A 24,998-nucleotide genomic window follows, 5' to 3' on the forward strand; every position below is an offset into this window, starting at 1 on the left:
CGAAAGAGGAGTCAAAGAGGCCATCCACAGCCGGGCCGACCAACCCTCTCTGAATAAGGACGGGGGGCGCTACAACTTAGCAAGAGTCTACGATCCAGTTCTGGCGTCACAAGTCAAGAGTCGTCAAATCGATCAACGAACTGGATCATTCTGCTGAAGAAGGTTGTAGTAATAACAACCGAAAATTTCAGGTGAGCAACTTTATGTGTTGTGAACAAAAGTTCAATTCTTCATTTAAAAAACTATAAATGTTTGCATAAGGCCAAAAAGAATTCTTTGTTTGTCCTCCACAGCTTTGAAAGAAGAGGTGCGGGTGGATCATTTGTTTTAATCCCATTCACCAGTGGAAGTTCAGCTGTATCGGAGACCAAGGTATCTCCATGTGACCACGGTTTCGTTTGGGTCAATGTCATTTCATGGGCCACTTTAATGACCCCACATTAACTTCTTTCATGTGGACATTTTCTGTGATGTTATGTTTATATTATGTCCATGATTTTGGCATCTAAGGCTGGTACAAGGTTGTAATTATAGTACTGAAAATAATTTTATAATACTAACATACATTGCACTTTCTTGTGCCATGTATATTTTCAATACATACATAAACCATATGTTAAAATTGAATCACAGAAATCATTAATAGATTATGAAATGAACATAGATTACAACTTTGCATACTGAAGACACAAAAATATATTCTTTAAATCAACCATGAATGATCCTAGCATTTAGCTTTTTCTTTTTTATTAAAAAAATAGAAAACAAATTGGCGAGGTCCAGATCTGATGAGCAGACAGTCGGGAACAAACAAACAACTTTTTATTTCATCTTAAGTTAGGTAGTGACATCAGTGATTTTACACAGTTGCACCACAAGTGTGCCACCAAACTGCCCTTGTATGTGTGTACACACTCTGCAAGATCACCCCAGTGTGTGCACAATTTAATGCTGCAATGAGTGAAACACACTCCTATGTCACTACCAAACTCAAGATGAAACACATTTATTTATACCATATAAACCCTACTGACCTTTTGATGTTTCTCTAGTAGGCACATCACTTCTGCTACTTCTAGTGCTTCTTAGCTGGCCTGCTGTAGTGTTAGGGAATGGAAAGTCATCATCATCATCTAATGGAGGGAGAGGCATAGATCCGTCATCTATAATGTCCAGGTGCTCGTAAAATTCAGGTAATAAGTAGGTTATATGCTGCAAAAAATGGACAACAAAATGCTTGTAAGTTAATCATAGAAATATATACATATGCTCATTCCTAGGTAATTGTAAAATTCATACCTACTCATATCCATGAGGTAGACTGGCTCATTCTGGACCACAAAAACTTGAAAGTGGCAGGTCCAGCTTGAGCGATAAGTAGGATCTAATATAGTATAGAGGTGAATCAAGATCAAGTGCAGGAGGGTTGTCGGCAAAAAGCACAGAAGCCTTTTCGCTAATAGACTTGCGACACACATTTTTGATACTGCCATGGTAAATTGAAATTTCAATTCATACCATATCATCTACCAAGAGGGTCTCAAAGCACAGCTGTGGAGCATCAATTAATGTAGTTACAACACAACACAAGAGAATTGGAGAAGACAGGACAGGATACTGGGAAGATGTCCGATTTTAAAAAGGCAAAACAAAAACCAGCGTAAAACCTGCCATGATGGTCATGGACCTGAAACCATGGTCACTTATGACAACTTAGTAATTGAACCATGGCTGCAGTGTTGAGAGGTGAGTGCACTGATCACTACACCAGCCCACCCCCACTCCATCAACAAAGGTAAACTTTACTTATGATGATGATGGTTTGATGTACTGCACTACATTCCATCATTCATAATATATTCATCTATATGCATCTATTTACACACAAAAAATCTTCATGCTACTTTGCTCCAACCACTTGCACTCCAAACAAGGAACAACAGAAAGCAAAATGGTAACACTGAACATTATAAAACCAAAACCAACTAAAAAAAATTCCATATTTCTTACCTTGATCAGGTAGTGAGGGAAATGAACAGTGTAAGCAGAGAGCACAGATAAAAGACATCCACATCTCGCTCAAACTCATCAACAAGTGCTAGCTTCTATTTGAAAGCAGGATGTTAATGCTACTCTTAGAACTACAATCACGTTGATCACCAGTGCCAATGTAGCATAGCCTGCACGTGACCTAGCCTAGCATCCCACGTGATGCGATTGGATATTTATATCTAGTTCTTAAAAGTGCATATTTTTTAGTTTCTCAAAATTGTCTGTTAAAAATTGCTTGATCCCCCCTTTCAACATGCCAAAAAAATTTTGCTTTCCCCTTTTTTTGACATGCCAGAAAATCTTTGGCCCCCCCAACCCTTTACACATGGCAGATTTTGGGGAATTCCAGTTTAAAACCTGAAATATCTAATCATGTGATATAAGTGCAGCGATCAGAAAATTTTGCATATTTGAACATTTCCTAACATGTTTTGGGTGTAATATTGAAATGGTGCCCAAATATATGTCCTAATAATCACCCCCCTCTAATAATACACTACCAGGGGGTACACATAATTATTGCACCACCCCTTATTTCAAGACCTGACATCTGTTTCCAATTGCACAACTACTATATCCATGCTTGCAGATAGATGCTTTATGAATTGATTGATGTTTGGTTCGATTAAGGTTAGGAAAGTAATTTTTACTGAATATCTACTTTGATGAGGTCATAAAACATCATGTACAACAAATTTCACTTAAGATAATCATGCGACGTTTAAAAAAAGAAATGTCAAAATTTTGATCTATACTTAAATATATGACTAACTGGAATGAAAATAGCAACTGAAAACCTTGGATGTATTTTTAGGAATTTCTTAAGGGATTTAAAATGAGCGTTTATTGCGTTTCGACAGTATTTTTTGTGGGACATGAGAGCACCTCAGACCTATCGAATTGCAGTCTGAATACGAAGCATGTCTTTCAGATATCAAATAATTTTCATTTTTGAAAATCACAATATAATACAAATTTTATGACAAATTATAAAAATTTGATATTTTTCAAATTTTTGATATATAACAGTCCTCGAAGTAAATTATATAAATCTATTGATATATTCTTAAAGTGTGTGTAGCAGGGAGGAAAAGCAGGCGGTCAATTGAAAATTTTGACCTTTCATATTGAAGATATGGATTTTTTCCCAAAAGACCTAATTTTTTTTGGTGTTTTGGGAAAAAATCCATATCTTCAATCTGAAAGGTCAAAATTTTCAATTGATCGTCGACTTTTTCATCCCACCTACAAACACTTTAAGTATAAATCATCAGATTTATAAAGTTTACTTTAAGTACTGTTTAATATCAAAAATATCAATTTTTAATGATTTGCCATAAAATGTGTATTAAATTGCAAAATTCAAAAAATCAAAATTATCTGATATCAGAATGACATTCTTCGTATTCAGAATGCAATTCGATAAGTCTGATGTGCTCTAATGTCCCAGAATAAATACTGTCCAAACGTTCATACCCCAGCCCTTAAAGGCGGGTGACCCGATTGACAACCTCATCCCCCACTTTACCCCATCAAAATGCAGATTTGGTATCAGGTGAAAATTAATATTTTTCTCATTAACATATTGAAATCAGGCATTCTAAATCGGTATATTTCTGAAGAAATCATCACAAAACTGTCAAACTAGTCTTGACTGTGGTATACCACGTTTGAGACTAATTTGACAGTTTTTTGATATCTTCAGAAATCATGGAACTCCTAATTTCAATATGTTAATGAGAAAATAGAGTCTTTCATTTGGTATCAATATATTACACAATCATATTGATTATCATTAATAAAAACACTGCAGACTACCAGTATCACACTGTGTAAATGTTAGTAATTCCATAAGGAATTGGTCACATTTACAAGAAACATTTATGCTCTTTGCATGAATGCTAGAAGGGATAACTTTTTTGTGTTATACAAATTTTAAAGAATTCAATTTTCCAAATATATTGGGTCACCTTCCTTTAAGTACAGCTTCTATGAATGTAGCCCAAAATAGTTTTCATTTTTCTCCTTGGATTTGATATTGTCATTTATAGAACTTGAAGATTCTTGTTATTTGATTACTTTTGCTACTTTTAGCATTAACTGTAAGTGCTAACTGTGAGTGAATTATTTTAAGTATAGCTTCTATATATATATGTATAGCTGACTGCGACTACAGTCGCAGTCATGGTGTATTTCCGATCATTTTTAATGTGGTTGAATTTTTTCCCCAAGTGAGATCGTACATAATTAGGCCCGTCTTGGTAACCAGCAAATAAATCTAACTCGATCGATCATCCAATACAGTTCACCTGAGTGACCATGAGGTGTGCCAAATGAATGGGATGTCGTCATTGGGTTTCATAATCGGTGTGGGAACAAGGATTGTTTCTTGTAAACAACTCATTTTACCAGCATGTTTCGAGAGGGTAAAGTTCATGATCATTTGAGAATTGTTGGGGTTGTTTTATTTTAACCCCTGGCTTGAGAGATTGATAATATGGGTCAAAGATAAGCCACTCTGTGTTCTACATATATAATATACCAAGCACCATCACTATGTGAGGGTGCTTGACCAGGCACAGGTAAATAATATAGTACGTATACAGTACTCTCTTATCAAAGCCTTTCAGCAATTTATATTAATCAAGGTTTATGGAAAAGTTTGTGGTTCACTTTGTATTTAATGGTTGGTATTCCCTTTGAAAAAAATGTCATTCACTAATTAAAATATTAAAATGGACAAAAAATGTATTTGAATAGTCCATCATAATCTCTCCTTCATATTTGTTTAGGGAAGGGGAAAAAGTAAGTTAGTAAAAATGATAAATTCTTCCTTTATAGCTACCGGTACTTTAAAATCTTTCAAACAGGGTTTAAGCACACAAAGTATATGTAATATGTAACATTATAACAATACACAAGTCCCTGTTTTGATTGGCTGCCTTGCAGCTCTATCATATGCCTCACACTGAACTAAAGTTTTCTACTTATACAACATAACAGAAAGCTGCAGAAATAGATCTTTGTTTCATTTAGGTCATCTCTTTTCAGTCTTATAGACTTCAACCTATAGGTTCAGAATAAAGCTGCAACAATTTATTTTCACTGATCTCTTCCCTAAGGCCTATCTTTATCACTTGCCCTACAACTACATGTAGCTACTGAATATGACCACAAGCAACAACTTATTGTTTATTTCTAGCTTTCTCTTCCCCAGGCCAACATTCCACCTGTCCCGTAAGTATAGTTAAACAACATGCGGGACAAGATGTTATTTTACCTAGCCTATCTTACCCCTGAGGTTAGTACCACTCTAGTTGGTTGTCCTATATTTGAGCAGTTACTATGAATAGCAACTACAAACAAGAAACAAGGCATTGTGTCACTTATGCTGTCTATATCTGACGGCCACTATCTTTAGCCATCCTCTTACGAAGTGAAGTGGTTACTATCTATTCCAAGTTTCCTGACCCATAATCTATAATTGAATACCTCACAATTAAAAGGCAGTTACATCACAAAATCATGAAAGAGAAAAATAAGCTGGTGTCACTTTCGGCTACAACGGGGCTATCTACACCCTTTGTGCAAATTTTGTACTGAAATAATGTTTTAGAGCATTGAAACTGCATGGATAAAACTACCTCTTCGCATTGAAACTATATGGACAAAACAACCTTTTTGGCCAATTATCTCGAAATACACTCAATGTGACTTAAATCCCATTTTAGTTCTGAGGTTTTCAATTCTAAAAACAAATGACCAATGACTTACATGCAAATTGATGGACTTATTGCAGTCACATAAAGAAAACAAAATTCACCAGGCACTGTGTCACTCATTAAACTGGGCATATCTGAAGGCCAATATCTCTAACCCTCTTAACGATGTTGTTGTAACAATAAAATAAATAAATGTCGGCATTTATAGAGCACTTATTCAATTTGTTCAAATCGCTTCACATTTATTCCGCTGTCACTATGATATATCACATCATTTGGATGCCATTAACAACTGTGCCGGTATGACTACCCTAGTATGAGCTACCGATTATACACCTGGTGGAGTGGAACAACTAGATACTTGCCTAAAAACAAATCATGTTGGTTTGAACCCATAACCTTGCGACCATGAGTCGGATAACAGCTCCCGTTTATATATCTGGGTTGAATGGAATAAGCGAGATAAAATGTCTTGCTCAAGGACAAAATATGTTGGCCCTGATGGGGTTTGAACCTGCAACCTTGTGATCATGAATCGGAAAATAATTCCCCATTATACACCTGGGTGGAGTAATAAAGCAAAATAAAGTGTCTTGCTCAAGGACAAAATATGCTGGCCCTGGCAGGGTTCGGTCCAGCAACCTTTTGATCATGAGTCGGACGCTCTAAGCTTTAAGCTATCATGCTCCCTGTATTAAACTGGTTCTATTTTGGAAATATGTGCTTATTTAATTTTGCGTAAAAGCTGGCAACCAAATTATTTTGGTTAATTCGGGTATGCTAAATTCAAATGTTTGTCTGCCAAGCTATATTGGAACCCTGCGACCCTAAAAAAAGACCCCAAGCCCCCTACATTATCATACAGGGGGCAAAAATTAAACATGCTCCAAATTCACTGAAAAACATGTCAAATTATTCTTCTGGGTCTAAGGATCACAAAAATGTAGTAGGACATATAGTTACCAAGTTAGGAGGCTCAACAGGTCCAAGGTCAATTTGCATGTTATACAAGGGTGAAAAACTTAAGTTCCTCCGATTTTCGTAAAAATGGACGCAAACTGTTTCTAAAGTTCAACAGATTCAGGAAAAGAATAGTTTTTACTATCAGCGATGTCAAGTTCAGAAGATAGACGATAAATAAATACAAATTCCATTGAATCCTATGGAATTCTACATATCTTTTGATTCTTTGCTGTGTAACATGCTAACTAGACATCGCAGATAGTGCAAACTATTCTTTTTCTGAAACTTCTAAGCTAGGCGAACAATTTGCCACAACTTTTACAAAAATTGAAGCAACTTTAACTTTTGACCCATACACAACAAGCAAATCGACCTGTGACCTTTTGTGCTCCGTAACTTCTTAACGATAGGTAGTACACGCACATACATTACATTTCTGGGATCTGTGGGGCCAGATGCGTAATTTGACATGTATGAAAGTGTTATTGGAATAATTTTAATTTCTGCCCCTATACAATTCTATGGGGTCTTTTTGAGGGTCACTGTCTCAAATATTTCTTGGCAGACAACAGACTTGAGTTCAGCATACCTAAATTAACAAACATAAGCTGGTTGCCAACTTTTTACGCAAACTTGCCGCTAGGAACGTGATTTTTCCAAAATAGACACCAGTCTATATATAATTACCCTCCCTTGAGATTTGTTTGTCTCTTGTTCTAAATTTGGCTGAATTCCTAAAACAAATCAGACAACACTACTCTAGCCAGGATAAAGCATGCAGCGTGGGTGATTGCCACTTATACAGACTTTAAATAGTACTACTGAAACAAAACTATTTTGATTATACTGTATCTATGTGAGAATAGTTATTTCCCAGAATTTTAAAGCAGAGAAGTTAATATCACAATACTGAACCCGAAATAGTCTGCAGAATTTATAACTTTGCAGTGACATCATATGTGACCGTCCACCACAAATGGACTGTAATGTCGGCATTTTCACTTTTTGACACTTTATTATATTTTTTTCGCTTTACATTTGATAAATTACATGTCCCTGTTGCTTGTTTGCAAGGTAGCAAAAATCAGTTATGAAATCCTTATTATTGATTATTTGTTTATTGCGAGGTTCAATCTCAAAATGAGCTCTGTCCACATTACAGCCTATTCGTGGTGTATTATCACATATTTGACTTGATTTGGTTTGGTTTGATTTATTCGGGTTTGACAACCTTGGATAATCCAAAAAAGCCTCTTATAAGGCTTATTTTTGTTGGGCATTAAAAACTGGCACTGTTCCACATCAACTAAAAATTGCTAGAATTATTCAATTCATAAAAAAGAAAGTAAAAATATCTTCACCAATCATAGACCAATTTTAGATGGTCTATGGACTCAAATCCTGGGTCCATTTGAACACTTACACCACAGCTATAGAAGCAAAACAGAGCCTGTATCTAAACTGGTGCATTGGATTCCAAAGCATGGGAAAAGATCACAAGAAAAGCCTACCCTAACATATGTCAACATTCTAAAACAAGACACCGGACTTGCAACTACTGACATGACAACAGCAATGTAAGACAGGAAGATATGGAGGGCCATCACAGTTCAAGGACACCACTCGAAATAAGCAAGTAAGCAAGCTGCACCCAACTGCACATACCATTTCTACATCAATCCACAATATTATGAGTCTCACCTATTACAAGCGGAACTAACAATACAACAGCTCAGTGCCACAAGCGGGTAAGTGCAATAGCTGCCCTGTAAACATTTGACAATTTGGGCAATTCCAAGCGCATCATTCCGCAATGCGACGTTTGCATATGAATTTCTTTTTAATGCAGCATCCAAACATGTAGGTGAATAGCATAATGGAAACTATTTTTGGTAAGTGAATGATTAATGTAGGAGAAACTTTTCCAAACCACCCTAATTTCCATATGCAAACTTCGCTTTGCAGAATGGTGCACGCAGAATTGACCTTTTCGGTAAATCCATAACCCTTCTGCAGTACACCTGAGAACTTGTCATTTGGCGTCACGCCGATCGCACATCGTTTATCGAACATCGTTTCTGCGCATTGTAAGTCAGCGTGACGTCAAATGACCAGTTCTCAGGTGCACTCGCAAAGGCTTATGGGATTTACCGAAAAGGTTAATTGCCCATTTACACACATTATACTGTACTCACCTACACATGGCAACTATTGCACTTGCCAACTTCTGGCAAATGAGCAGTCAAATAGTTTTGACAAACAAATCATTTTTTATTTAGATCATCAGTCTCTTTCCCAAGGCCAATTATCCTCACTCACCTGTCCCAGCAGCTGTTGTTGTGTATAACCAAACAGTGTAAGAGAGAAGTTTCCATTCACACTGTGTATACTGCCATCAGGTAAGAAGCTGATCATACCACTGATGTTTGAGAAAACCCACACGGTGGCGTGAGAGACGAGTGCGATGCTTGGAGAACCGTCTAAAAATAGGGAAATAAGATGTGGTGAATTGAGCTGGGGCAATATATTTTTGACACAATTTAAGAAATCTGAATTATCAGAATGAAATTTGATGTTTGTGCAAACCTGCATGGTGGCATCAAATACGAGCTCTATGATTGGAGAGTCATCCAAAAATAGGGAAGTAAAGATGTGGTGAATTGAGCTGGGGCAAAACTTGCTCAGTACCTACAATTACTGATGTTGAATCCCAAGGTCTGTTGAAAACTTGGTTGCAAAGTTATGAACCTTTATCCATAATCTTATGTTTTTTATTGTTTTTTCCTCCTCATTTTTGCCTATATATCAGTTTCATTATTGTCAACTTTAGCCTGATTGGACCCGCTCTGGTCACATTTTTAAGCTTGTCGCACTTGAAGCACATTATATGCATAATACACACAATTGTAAACAAAGTTTGCCAGGTTCATGATTCATAATTCTGAGGCACTCTATTTTGCCCTCCATAAGTGACATGTTAACCCCATGAGAACTACCTGCCGATTGGCAAGAAAGAATTTTTCATTATCAATTGGACCAATCAGCAACATTGTTAGAATAATTTCACCATACAAAAAAATTGGGGTGAATTATTTGCAAACCTCCATCCTGATTGGTGATTTAAGTGAAGATATCATGTAATTGACCAATCAGTGGCAATGTTAGATCGGCAGGAGTTAACATGGCAGAGTTCACAATCTTTATGTCTAAGGCCAACAAAAAAAAGGTTAGTCTCAAAGCTTGCGTGCTTGGCGTTTGTAAAATCCACGATTTGACAAAAAACAAATCTCGGAAATTTTTTTATTTCAAAAAAAAAAAAAAATGTTTTTTTTAGTTTTTCCAGAAAAAATCGGTGAAAATCAGACTTTTTCTCAAAATACCATGAAAAAAGTCGGGACTAAAAAAAAAAAAAAAAAAAAAAATCGCATTTCGCATTTGTTTTTAAATTTCTCGTGAGCTTTGAGACAAACCTTTTTTTTTTTTTGCCTAATCACTTTGATTATGACATACCTCCAGCTGCAGCAGGGTCTGGTGACCTACTATGTGTTCTCATAGAATCAGCAGTTGCTTCAAACACATCTTGATCCTGGTCTTCTTCTACAATCGGTGCAGGACCTCTGACCTTGATGAGGACACTAGCTGGGAATGTGCTACCATCTTTTGTTCGCCCTGTGATGCGTTGCTTTTTGATCTCCTGTGAAAGAAAATGGTGAAGTCAAGAATACCTAGAAATATTCATTTTGTTTTAACAATAGAAGGCAGCAGTTTGAACTGGAATGGAGTGATTAAGAGTCACAGCGTTTTTCAAGTATGACTCATGACAACAGTGTTTATGTACATGATTTGTACCCACAAGCTCCTCATTCACTTGCTTGATATCATTGACCTCATAGATTGACTGACTGCTAGTATTGCTCTATACCTAATTCACCTGTTGTTCATGCCCTAAAACTTTGAACAGAGTTTAATTACTAGTACCCACAAGATGGCCACTGTGAGGTCACACTGACAGCCTCTAACAAACATAATGGGTAAGAGCAAGAAGGTAGTGGGCAAAATGTCTCTGGTATTAGGGTTAAATTGTGTGCAGTTTGAAACACCCAGTGTTCATCTATAACTGTCACTGTATATGCATCCCTATCATATTTTTTATATAGAGGGCAGCATTCAGAAAATAGTCATAGTCAACATATGGGGATGAAGATAAGCACTAAAATCAAAACAAACCAAAAATCCACTTGCAGACTCTTAAAATGCTCACATTTCTTTGTCTTTATAAATCGCAACCATACCATTCAATCAAAGCAATTTCCATTCAAACCAAAACTGAACATCATTTTTGGCAGGTCGAAAGGGTGGGACAAGAGATTTTTGGCAGGTCAAAGGGGGAGGGAAGCAATTTTTTGGCATGGATGTTTTGGGCACCATTTCTATATTATTCCCTAAGGTGTAGGAAAATGTTGAGAACACATTCAAATATGCAAAATTTCCTGCTCACATTATATGATAAAACAATTTAAATTTTTTAATTTGGGTTCCCAAAAATCTTGCCATGTGTTAAGGGAGGAGGCTGGCAAAGATGTTTCAAAATGACATGTCAAAGTGGAGGCAAAGGTTTATTGGCATGGCAAAAGGGGTGATTTTTTGGCAAAGGGGGGAGGGAAGCAATTTTTGGGACACCATTTTTTTTCAATAAATTTACACTTCAGTTTATTGGGAAAACCTTTAAAAAAGATTATGAAGATTTTTAAAATAAATTTTCAGCAATAGAAAGGAGGTAGCCATAGAAAAACTCTGCAAGTGTACGTCTGTGTGTTTTTCATGATAAAAATATTATGAACAAACCTTGCTAAGAATACTTCCAGGAGCTGGTAGAACCAGGGTCGGTAATAATTGTTTTATATTCATATCTTTCAACTCTGTATGAGAAGCAAAACCATGGATATCAGCTAGTTGAGAGTCGGCAACCATTATATTACCCTGTAATGAGACAGAAAAAGATAATTATCAATGAGTCAAACTAGAGGTTGGACAACTGTCCATTTGGTTACTCATTACTATTCTCATTGTCATTTCTTGTTGCCATTGCTGTTCATCATCACTGCCAACAGACTGAAGCTTTTATTCACCTATTGTGTCCAGATTGAACGCTGACATGTTGGAAAATGTTGCAATTCAATATTCATAAAATCTAACTATGTTCCGTTTCAAAAATTGGATGACTTGTGTTAGCAGGTGTGAAATATACCTGACTGGTGTTTTAATTAAGTACCACACAAAGGCTTTGGCTTCATTCACTGGCTGCATTGTGCTGGTATGTGATTAATTTTCATAATCATTGCTGCAAGTTCTTTTCCTTTCTGTTTGATTTATCTCTCTCTCTCTCTCTCTCTCTCTCATCCCCTCTCACTTTCCCTCTCCTTTCATCATTTTTCCTTTTCTTTCTATTAAATGAGATCATGCATCTTGGGCCGTCAGATCTTGGCTAAAAAAAATTGGGGGTTAACAGTAGCAAATTTTGTGTGTACATGGTGAAGAAACAAAGAACATGTCGCTCAAATACTTGGATATGACTCTTTGTTTGTGGCTGTTAACATTAGGCCAAAAAAAAAAAGGTTTGTCTCACGAACCAGCCAGCATAAGTATGTGAAAGCGATACAGCGCGTTTGTCTCACGCGCTGACCGCCTTTTAAAGGTTTTTTTTTTTTTTTCCCGATTTTCCGGTTCCCGATAGTTCGACCAACGTAGTAAAAATGAATTCCTCAATGTCAGAAAACCATCGAAAATGTCAGGCAGCGTATGCCATTAGTGTTGCAGATAGCCCGTAACCCACACCGTAGCCTCAGTCTCGCTAGTTTCACGCCATCCTTGCAGCGGCACGGAGCGTAAAGCCGGCGAAGCAAAGTGGATGCAATATAAAGGACTTAGCCTCACGGAGAACTCTGCGATCGAGTGAAGCCATGTTGTTTTCATAAATTTTTGTATTTTTTGTAGCTGTTTTTAACGAATTTTTACCGTTTATTTCAACATGATTGTTCGTATTAGTATAGTTAAAACAGAGGGGACTGTGCTGAGGAATTGGGCACTCCATCGGTGCGCCGATTCGGTTACTCTGAATGCCCTAAAAAATGAGTTGGTGTCGGGGCGAAGAATTACAGAATATTAACATTGTAAATTTGTTGCTTCTCTTTCATTGTAAGACCACTTGTAGTTTTCCAATACCTGTCTTGTGATTTACATTTGTCTCAGGCTAAAAAAAAAAAAACAAAAACAAAAACGCATTAGCATAGCTTCTAAACCAAAAAAAAAAAAAAAAAAAAAGCATAGCACTTAGCTTTTTTGGCAAATGTTCGTGAGACAAACCTTTTTTTTTTAGGCCTTAGCACATTGAGCGATATTGATATATGAGCGTAAAATCGCTGTGAAATTTTTTTTAAAAATTTTAACATAGCAACCCACTTTTTACATTTTCGAGGACCGCACTGGTCCAAAAAAATTGGGGTCAACAATTCACAACTTCTGTCGGCAAAAATTATTTCCGTCGGTACATTTACAAGTTGTGCCCCCGGGTTTTGAAAACCTGGCTAGTACGCCACTGCTTCTATTTATGTTGACTTGATTAGTAAATACAGTGAACCTAGGTGATGACGGACTCTATTTGACAGTGAGGTGGTTATTTCAGATTTCACACCACCAAATAGTATATATGGTTGTGCGCCCTTGAATTTCACTTCTCAGAAAAACCCATTGATTCTGAATTTAAGCATTAAAATGAGCAGAAATTTGCATAATTTTAGCCAAATTTGGATTGGTCATGATTAGTAATATTAATTCCTGCAAGTGTACCACAGATGGGAGAGATCGAATAACTTTTAATGATTTTAAGCAGCCTTTTCTTTACAGAAACACCGGCATGGTTTTGCCTGAAAAATAGGAAATTCCCAGACATGGTAGACTTTGAGGGCCAGTCGTAAAAAATAATGACGGTCAACCTATATTTTTTCCCAGCCAGAGGGATCAGGCAAGGGCTGATTTCAACCATCATAGCTGTCGCTTAAAACTGAGTCGCTCCTGTGAAGAAAAAATGACGTTTTCTTAAGGCACATTTAGCACATATCTTTATGGGACTCTGATTTGGTGGTGTGAGATCATAACTTACATAACTCCCTGGTAATTGGATCATACACCATTTGGAACAATAGTACATGCATTTTGTGTGGCCATCATTTTGATCATGATCCAGTTGATGATCTGAATTTACAAAGCACCCCAATAGCAAATTGAACCACTTTCACTTGTAAAGTAAATTGTTCTTTGAGTGAATGTTCTTAGTCATCCAATAGTTTAACAGAGATTTGTACAAAATCTAGTACTGGAACTTACTTTTGGCAACTTTGCTATGTTGCGTCTGGAACCACCAGACTTCATCAGGCAACTTACCCGCTGGACTGGTCACATGATAGACAGCTAGGTATTGTCCTGATGGCCCGCATTGAGCAACCATCATTGAACAAGAAAGGGGGACTCCGCTTTAGCTTATCTCATGCATGGGACTGGGCCATCAAGACAGTACCTAGCCGTCTATCATGTGACCTGTACTGTCCAGTGAGTCAGTTGCCTGATGAAGTCTGGTGGTTCCAGACACAACGTAGTAAAGTTGCAAAAAGTAAGTTCCAATATTAGATTTTATTACAAAACTCTAAATCGTTCTTTGTTAAATATATAGATGTCAAACTTACCTTGCTGTCAAATACTACTTTTGCAGTGAGTCGTTCAACTGGTTCCATAACGACAAGGCACTTTGGGTTCTTGTCTGATGTGATTTTCTTCATCCATAGTGAAACTGGTAGTGATATACCATTGGAATCTATTGCATCAAACTATACAAACACAACATAACAAAATCATCACATTGGGTTCTGTAAACATGTCCTCCAAATTCACAAAACTTAAATCACATTCTTGGGCTTTCTCATTTGTGGCATGTATTCTTTTTAGGAAAGTGTTGACTTTTTTTTGTAAATTATAATTTTTTATTTAGTTTTGTCTAAAGTGTACATCTGTTCATAATTCTGTTTATATATTCTAAGAATTATTATTCTACCAGAGTTTAAAAAGGCTCCCTTTCCTACATTAATTAATATTTTCAATCCCTAACAACCAAAACATCATGGTTCGAGGTACCTCACTTGTCTAAATCTTGGGAGGGGAGACTTAAGATTTTTTCAAAATTCAGGGTGTCCCTGGATGATTAGTATCCATTCCTGTTACAGTTTCCTTGATATTTCATTTGATATCATCATGGTTAAATTAACTTCTCTCTAGTCCGAAGGGTCGCTAGTCCGGAGGTTCTCTAGTCTGAAGGGTCGCTAATCCGAAAACCAAATTAAGTTTGCTAATCCGAAGGTTCTCTAGTCCGAATATAGAATAAGGGTTAGGGTTAGGGTTAAGGTTAGCGAGCCTTATTATATATTCGGACTAGAGAACCTTTATTATTATTTGGACTAGAGAACCTTCAGACTAGAGAACCCAATATTCGGACTAGCGAACCTTTTTCAGAATTCGGACTAGTGAATGGTAAATTACGTGTTCGGACTAGCGAACCTTCGGACTAAGGAGCCTTTGTAATAGGGAACCTTCGGTCAAGAGAGTTGTCACCAAGATTGTAACAGTAATAACCATCCTGAGACACCCTGTATAATGCAGAAACTTTTTCCCCAATCCTCCCTTTCTCTCCACTTAACGTTTGTATAGAGAGTGACTGATGATTGATAGACCACTACCTACTTGAGAGTAGCTTATTCAATGTGTCCAAATAATTTTGTCCACCATTTACACACACAAGATTAAATCAGGCAGACACTAGAATGAAGCTGCCAGAGCAGTGTTCATTATCTGATTGCCAAGCTTTAGATGTTACTAAACATCTTTTCTTTTTAAATCTATGTCAATTCAAAGATGCATAAAAAACCTGAGTAACACAACAATGTTAGCAGCAGGCGTTGTATCCAGGGAAGTCTGAACATGCCAATCTGGCCAATTAGCTCGCAATAATACATGTTTACAACATCTCTGCCTAGCATATTTCCAGTGTGATCAATCAGTTAGTAAATGGTAAAAACACCTGTGTTTAAATGGCATGTAAATGATCCATAAAATTGCCTACATGTTAACCCTTTTCAAACAGACTGCAGACGATACGATACATCACAATGTTTTACTAAAACATAAACAAATTCTTAACAATTGCCAAAAAATCACATCCATGCTTGAAATTTATGTGGAAAGTGTATTCAAATTTTTAAAAAAAGCGATTAAGAACAAATATTCCTAGGATTGTTTCAGTAGTTCTTCATAAAAGCAATGAAAGTTGTAGAGAAATTACAATGAGTGTCTTGAGTATTGTACAAGCTGTTAGGTGTGTGTAGCCATATCCCTATTTAAAAATAAACAGCAGTTTCTCCAAAACCAAAGGTCATGATAACAAAAGCATACAAATTTTGCACAAGTACTGGAAAGTAATCCTTCATTTAAACCAAACTGTGAATTGCTGTATGTTTGGATACAAAGTGGAGCCCCGTTTTTGAAATGCTTTCTTACAATAACAGTCATTAAATTGTCAGCAAAAGTGTCTTGCGTACTTGGTAAGACATTACTCTTTACTTGAAGATGCATTCCTTTGTTTTTATTTCAGTTATTGGTAAGAGATGAGAGAATAAGAAACAAGTTTTCAAAATATCACAGGATAAATGTACTGAAATTAGTTTTCATGCTTGTAAATATTTCATCTGATCTAAATTAGTTTTCATGCTTGCAAATATTTCATCTGATCTAGGATGTCTCTATTAATTTGACAGACACCAAAATGTAGTTTGTGTGACCCTTCTCATAAATTTATTGAATGCTGAATTTTGAAATATGAGGATAGAGCTATTTCTGTTTCATTGAGTAAAATAGAATAGTAGTTGTGATACAATCTCATCCATTCAAACTAATGTCAGCAATTGTGAAAATTGACTTGATTAGAGTGATACACATGTTTTCATTCACTTAATATTGTAAAGCTTAAAACTGTGTCTATAGCATATCTGGTTATTATAATATGATTCTTCAAAAAATTGTGTCTGCTCTCACAATATGAGCATAAAGTTGACAAGATATCTTTCTGAGATATTCCAGATTTGAATTGATTATTTTAGACACTTTAAAAGCATACTAAGCATGTTATGTTGCTCCTTGATTTTGGTCTTTAAACATCAATAATTTCCCCAGAATTTAACCATTACCACCTTAAAGGTGAATCAACTCGTTCAAGGCTTCATAGACTAATCAGGTCCCTGGTAATGAAAGGGATTTTATGACAATCATCATCATCATTAACTTAAAACCGTAAGGAGAAATTACTGACGCCAGGAGTTAAGTTTTAAAGGTAATTGCTATATGAAAGATAAAAATGATTGAAGACATTTTAAGGAAAGTGAAGCAGAGTAGTTGGCATTCTTGTGAAGTGTGATGTAGTATATTTTTGGATGGATAAGGTGTTAGCAGTTGAAAAACTGAAAATATGCACTTCATTCATGAAGTTCAAAAGGAGCTGTTGGAGGCAGCTTATCAACAAAAAATAGTGTAGTTATATTCAAATTTGGTTCACGGCCTGAGCTTTTGATCCTAGCAGGATCTTAACTTCAGCTTTTTGGCGACTAGAAGGGAAAGAAGGGAGGAATAAAGAGAGAAAACAAAAAAGGGAGGAATAAAGAGAAAACAAACAAAGAAGTTTTTTGCTCTGGGTGGGATTAGAACCTGAGACCACTCGCATGCTAAGCACTAGGTCGCCGACACCTAGCCATGGGTCTTACACTGGCCAGGCCAACAAAAGCGTACCTATTATATCACTTAGGGTGATTGCCTTTGTAGTATTTTGTACTACCAAGGCCGGTTAGGGTTAACTAAGCCTATATGGAATTTTGATAGTGGTTATAAAGAGAGAAAACAAACAAAGAGGTTGTTTGCTCTGGGTGGGATTCGAACCCGAGACCCCTCGCATGCCAAGCACTAGGTTGCTGAGACTTAGCCACAGATCTTATGCTGACCGGGGCAACAAAAACGTACCTATTATAAATATCACTTAGGTGATTGCGTCATCAGATCATGCAGGATGATGCAGGCACATGCAGTGAAGTTGTATGTAGTATTTTGTAGTATTCGGTTAGGGTTAATAAAGACCCTCCCAAAACTCATTGTTCAACAGGTGATGAAGCCTTATTGTCTTTAAGAATTTTTTAAAAACGTACCTTTTTTCTTTCGATTTTGTAATTTTACCTTTCTTTCTATTCCAGCCTTGGCTGTAGTTTTAAAGGCGCTTAGACCTATTAGATTAAGCGCGGTATAAATTGTAAATGTATGTAAGTATTTAAAGATCCTTCAACTAGCATGGAACGCTCAGGCCATTACCTACATAGAAAAAATCTCTGTCAAAGTGATATTTCTGTCAACATTCCTTCCATTGAGATGCAACAACACCTCTGTGAAGGTATACATCACCTCTATTAATGGAATACTTAATTTCTTAGGCAAACCAAATGTTGGTATTGTATAATTTTTTGTTTTTCTTGTTTCCATGACTACCTACCACTTTTCCCGACACCATGACAACTTCTCCGGATGCTTCAACATGTTGCTCCATGATGGCTTCTGGTTGGTTACGATCATGGATGGATAGCAGAGATGACATCTTCATCCCGACAAGCTCCTCTGATGTATAGCCAAACAACTCACATGCCATCTTGTTTGCTACTAAGATCTGCATGAAATAGCAAATTATTGGGGAAAAAATACACAGTAAATTAGGGGGTTGGAAAACTATTTGTGATAAAAATTCTAAGGGTAGTACTGCTTTTGCAAATTGCATTCTTGCAATGCTAATAATACACCGAGTTAATGCTGCATGTTCACCTCACTTTATTCAATCTGAGCAATTTAAGTCCAAAAATGAGGAAAAAATCATAAAATCAGATATCCAGGGTCCACCAACAGCGTATATATACACATCACTGTTTGCGCATGTATTAACCCGATGATTGCGTGTGCATTAATTTGTTTTGGCTGCAGTCATATTATTTCCATTAGTAATATTCAAGTTCTCAAAGGTAGTGGTCCGATTTCCAAAAACCCAAGAGGTATAATAATAGAAGACCGAAATAAAAAGACTAGTTCGAGTGTGACGTTCTGTCGACCAGACCAAAAATGCTCTACTGCGCAGGTCAGCAACCAATCATGCTGTGCCTTTGCCTTGACGTCAGACGCAAACTAGTCTTTTTAATTCGGTCTTCAAGTATTTTTATGGGAATGTCATCTTTAAAGGCCTATAACATTCCTGGTGACTTGTTCCTGGTTTTGTTAGAGCTGGTCACATATACGCCTATTACCTACCTTAGTAGTCCTGCCTTCAATGGTCAAGATAGCTTTATTTGGATTCCTCACGGTGGTTGGAAAAGCCTGTCCAGTTTGTCCTCCTCCGACAAAATTGTAAAACGACCAAGACTGCGCCATGGACAAATTGCCGATCTGCGGAGCAGGCGAAGGTGAGAAGCTGCCCTTAGACAAGCCAGGAGAAAAACTGAAAGAATTGAGATCATCTCCTACACAGAGAAACAAAAATTCCAAAAACAAGACCATTTATCAAAATAGCAATAGATATTTCTACAAATACAGGATGTACATTTGTATCACAATGCATGCAAAACAAATGTGTTTTATATCTTTTTATGTTATTATGAAGTGAACACAAATTACAAGGTTGCCCTTTATGGATACACACTTCGTATATTTTACCTCTTTTTCAATCAACCACAAACGATCCTTGCACTTGGCTCTAGGTTCAGGGACTCTTCAAATATGCCAAAAAAAACAACTTTTTTGCGTATTTGTAGCATGCTCACATTACGCCTAATATCATGTTTTGTAAATTGAAGTTATGAGGTAGGTGTTTATAGGAATGGACATTTAATAGAAAATATGGTACATCTTCCTCCCTCTGTACATTTCCTTGTATGTAAGACAACCTCTACAATGAACAAAGGCAAACACAACTATAATATTTACAGTAATTTCTTGGCCAAACTGGAACATGCGAGTTGCGTCCATGTAGCGTACTAAGCGTGTACGCAATGTAAGGCGCGTGTATGCTTTCTTCTGTACCACGCTATATTGGCGTGTGTTTATCGTGAGCCACTAGCGTTTATAGTGTTCCAGTTTGGCCAAGAAATTACTGTAAATATTATAAGTATAAATATTTCCCTATGAGTTCAATTATAATATACATTTTACCTTTGAATTTGTCCAATGTACACGCTGACTCTGGAGTAGGAGGTCGGTCATCTTTCTTAAATTTTGAGTCTTCTACAGTTGGAAATGTGCGATTATGATCCAGTGAGGTATTGAGTGAAAGACTAAGTCCCAGTTGTATAGCTCTTTCTCTGCAAAATAAACAAAAAAGGAAAGAACAGGATTACTATTCACAATCTAAATGCAGACACCAATGGGTGTGGTTGTTCAAGCATGGTTCAAGTGAACTGATTCTGATATCAACTTGACATCTAATAGTGCCCTGATCAAGATGATTTGAAGTGAAATGAACTTGTTCACCATTTCAGTTGCGCGTACTGCGATCTCATTCACATATTGTTATAAAATGAACTACATACTGGCGCTTTGACAAGCGTCTTCTGCGACGATGCAGTTGCTGCCGTCTATCACAAACCAATGAAATTCAGCGCTAACAAGCTAAACTGACTAAGAATGGTCAGTAATTGATTATATTCACAGCTAGCTTTTAACCCCCTGAGTACTACCTGCTGATCCAACATTGCCTCTGATTGGTCAATTACATGATATCTTCACTTTAATCACCAATCAGAATGGAGCTTTGAAAATAATTCAACCTAATTTTTTTTTGCGTGGTGAAATTATTCTGACAATGTTGCTGATTGGTCCAATTGATAAAAACTTCTTTTTGACCAATCGGCAGGTAGTTCTCATGGGGTTAAAAAAAAGTAGGACAAGGACTTCATACACAGAGTGAAGTGATATAAAACAATCTAGATGTATGTTTTACCGATAATCATGATGTAACTTTTACTTCTGACATTTACACTGCCCACATATCCTATATCAAATACTCTAGGAAGGAGGCTTAACATAAGCTTGTTTGCTTGCCAGCGTTACAACCCGCATAAGGCCCATACAATAATATGGGTAGCTGTATACTTAGCACGCCTACATAAGTCGGTGGTCATATGCTAGTCTGTATCTTATTAGGATTGGATTTACTAGGTAACATTTTATGTAACTTGAGTTTGAAGGGAGATTTGGAATTCAAATCCATAAGATTTAATAGGCTATGTAACATAATGTAACTTTGAATGGCGGACTGTGCTATTCCAGTTGAAATCCATACACCCCCTATGGAAGACATTATCTTAATCTCCCACACAGGGGGTGCAGATTTCATATGGAACTACCTATTCAGGTAACCTCATTTGAATTCCACACTCCTGTGTAGAAGATTAAGGCCACATCTTCCATAGGGGGTGTATGGATTTCAACTGGAATAGCCCATTTGAATTTGAAAGCACTGCCATTGGAAATTGCACTAAACCTTAAAAGTATGTGAAAATAAAACACAACTAGGAATATGGATCTTTTTAAATTAAGATTTCTGCATTGTCTGCAAAACACGGTGTTAACTTTGCCAATTAGGGAGCCATCAGACATTCATACATACACGCTATGTAACGGCGCGTGTGATTGGTAGAGAGCCGGATGTGCGATCGCCGTGTAGGAAAAATGAAGGAAAATCATGATTTTTAATAATGTTGCTTGTACTTTTTTGTTATTATTTTGATGAAATAAGAATCACAAAATGTTCTGGTATGTATATGAGCAGGGTTCATTCATATATTTTCATGACTAAGCGTTGTTTATGCCCTCGGGCATAAGCGGCCCTCGGGCATAAACAACCATTTAGTCATGAAAATATATGAATGAACCCCTAATTCAGCAACCCCTAATTCAGACATGATAATTAGGGGTAACTTTTCAACTATTACACTTTCCTGAGTAGGCAATGCAGGCCTGGAAATAAATATGGGAGTCTGGGAAACTCATTTCAGGAAAGTTTTAGATTTAGAGGAAAGTTTGGAATTTGGAAGGAAATTTTGTTCCTCCATACAAATACAAGCTGTACACAGTATCAAACTAATTGGTACCCATTAATTTTGCTGTCTAATAAGCCTGCCTCTTCCAAATGCAACAATGGATTGTTATCCAATGAATCTACAAAATAAGTTGAATTATGTTGAATTTTGATGCATCAGACTCATCCATTATCAATGAAAACTGATGGGAACCAATCACTTTGAAACTACTTGTATGAGATATTATGATAAATTTGACTATTTTGGAGTTAAATTCAGCTCATCTTTTCAGGAAATAAAACATTTTTTCCATCCCTGAGTCCATGCCTATGTGTCATCAATGACAGTGGGGTTCTTGAAGGCCAAATGTTTGTTTGTATGTATGGTTTCCCATTGGAAAGGAATACTAGGAAGAAGCAGAGATCAGGAAGTACTAAAGTCAATCGTGGGTAAGGATTTGTTTTTTGAAGGTCAACCTTGTCATGCTGCACGTTTTTATGTTTTCCCATGAATACACATAGTCATAGGTATCAATCAGAAAAGTCATAACAACAGACCATTAAACAAACTTTTGGGTTGGTCTTGAAGAATAATAACCATGAAAACCCATGTTTTAAAGGGGGATCCAGTTGACCAGGCAAACTTTCAAGGACAACCCAATTAAGTAGGCTTAAAATATAATCAAGTCAATGTTCACCTCTATACCACCAAACTTTGTACAGCTCCCAACTTAATGTGTTTTCCAGATATTTATAGCGGCCTTTAACCACTTCATAGATTGGTCATTTTCCATTTCTGCCCAACCACAGTCAGTACAGTCAATTACACAAAGACTGTATCATGTGTATGCTATCATTCCGGGCATGACTCAAACGGTATATTCTATAAAATTCATATGTGAACAACATGGTAATATGTGACATGATCTGGTCAATGGGGACCAAAGGCGGCAAATTTGAAACTGAGATAAAGGTAAAAATATGGAGAAAAAAATAAGAAAATACATAAGAAAATAGACATCAAAAAACTTCATAACTTTAGAACCAAGTATGCTGGACCTTTGGTGTTTTCAGTAAATGATAGCCTATTGTAATAATTACAGTAACTCAATTTTCAAAAATGCCTCCTTTGGCCCCCATGGACAAGATTGTGTCACATATCGTAGTATATGAAAGATTGAATATGTGAAAATGGCAATATTAGATATCGTCAGCATACTACGCTTATTTCTTGTCATTTTGAGAACAAAGTACAAACTATGGTTCAATCATTGATAATGATTCAAAGTAAAGGGAATAATCCAAACTAATCAGGGTGATTCTGTAACTGATGTATGCTTGAACCACATTTTGTACTTTGTTCTTAAAATTACAAAAAATGACTTACGCAATTATCATAGTAGGGTGACGATATATTTAAGCATAAGTATATAATCCTCTCATGACTGAAGCTTGTTTTAATGAAATACATTTGTCATTTGTGTGGTAAATAAAACGTTAGTGTTGCTTTTTTTTACTTTAAAACATTACTGTAGACCTAAACCTCATTTTACTTTAAATCATGCATTTTTATCAACTAAAAATTAGTAAATTATTATGTGGACCAATTTAAAACCCTTACTCTGCAGTTACTGCATGCGGTTTATATGAACATCACATATGAAACCATATGAAACCCACGCAAAGATCAGCGACAACAAGTCAGTCCCAGGACATTTTGCAGAGATATTTTAAGGCCAGAGTAATGGAAGACACATTCGTCCACGACCGAATTTGAGATTTTTTGATATTTATCAACACTAAGATGTATTCTTTCACTCGAAACTGATAAAATACAACTTGCCAATATTTATTCGTATTTTTGCTTGATTGATTTCACTCTATTCAACTCTAAAAAGTCACATGGCTCAAGACAGCTTAGTAAATTGGCGGAAATAATGAGTCAGAAATGCTTGTGAATGCTAAATATTGTGATTCTGCAGCAGCGATTCAAGCGTCAGCGTGACGCTGGCGCGCAACTAACTCTTGGCGTATATCCAACGCAGTCAAGGCGCATTCGGTATGTTGTTAACGCCAGCAAATGTGATGTAAACAAAACAAAAATTTGTAGTGAAAAAGCCACTTAGATTTTTTAATTATTTTGGATTTTGGCGCACTAAAACCAGACATTATAGATTCATTGGTGCAAAAAGATGCATATTTAGACCATGCACCAGATACAGCTTTTACAAGCGTGAAAGTCTTACCGTTTTAAAATATACGGACGTTTTGTGCATTATTTTGACATTTTTTACTAAAACGTCGATTTCTCAGAGTTCATTTTGACAATATTGCACGATTTTTGTGACAAGATAACTTCGAAAAATATGCAAGCAAAAGGTAAACTTTTGCACTATCGCTTAGAGCACATCAAAGTCTGGGGAAGGTTTTCTCATTTTTTCAAAATATTTGTTTTGAACAAAAATATACACCATTATGTGGAATTTTTCGCTTAATAGAGTGACAAAATTGCTTTTTTCACATGTTTTTTGCAATATTTCGAAATAATAGACAATTTCAAAAAAATAAAAAACCTTCCCTAAGTTCATGTCTCTTCTCCATGAAAAACTAACTAAAATTTTTTTTACTCCGTACGGATTTTTTTTTAAGTTGTCACAAAAAAATTGGGGTAAAAAAGTGTATTTTTGTGATTTTCTCAAAAACTCGATATTTTAAAACAAATCTGCGTCACCATGGGATTCCTTGACTCATTAACAAAAAAAAAATGTATAGTTTTATATACTTTGGACATACAATTCAAAAATAATGATGCTCGAAAAGGTCCATGTTCTCTCCCATTACTCTGCCCTTAAATAGACAAAATCAGCGCTTTTCATAAATGCTATATTTTTTCAGCAACATGTAAATTATCATATCTCAAGAGTTGCAAGAATGGGTTTTGTATAACAGATTTGAAATATTAAGGGTAAAAAGCAAAAAAAGTGTTAGCCTGATCACATCACATACAACATTAGAGTCAAATTTGCATGACTGAAAATGTTAGCAGGCAATTGAAGAACACTTCAAGA

General features: G+C 36.3%; 1 protein-coding gene across 1 annotated transcript in view; it reads right to left on the reverse strand.

The window, feature by feature from the left end:
* The window catches only part of LOC140151374 (PAS domain-containing serine/threonine-protein kinase-like), a 117,426-nt gene that overhangs the window by 19,697 nt on the left and 72,731 nt on the right, over positions 1-24,998 (reverse strand). Inside the window, 8 exon segments of the mRNA XM_072173685.1 lie at positions 1,035-1,212; positions 9,057-9,217; positions 10,248-10,431; positions 11,583-11,717; positions 14,477-14,617; positions 18,367-18,537; positions 19,167-19,375; positions 20,064-20,212. Coding sequence (XP_072029786.1) covers positions 1,035-1,212; positions 9,057-9,217; positions 10,248-10,431; positions 11,583-11,717; positions 14,477-14,617; positions 18,367-18,537; positions 19,167-19,375; positions 20,064-20,212 — 1,328 coding nt within the window.

Source organism: Amphiura filiformis, chromosome 4 (assembly GCF_039555335.1).
Source record: "Amphiura filiformis chromosome 4, Afil_fr2py, whole genome shotgun sequence".
In the NCBI taxonomy this organism is placed as follows: Eukaryota; Metazoa; Echinodermata; class Ophiuroidea; order Amphilepidida; family Amphiuridae; genus Amphiura; species Amphiura filiformis.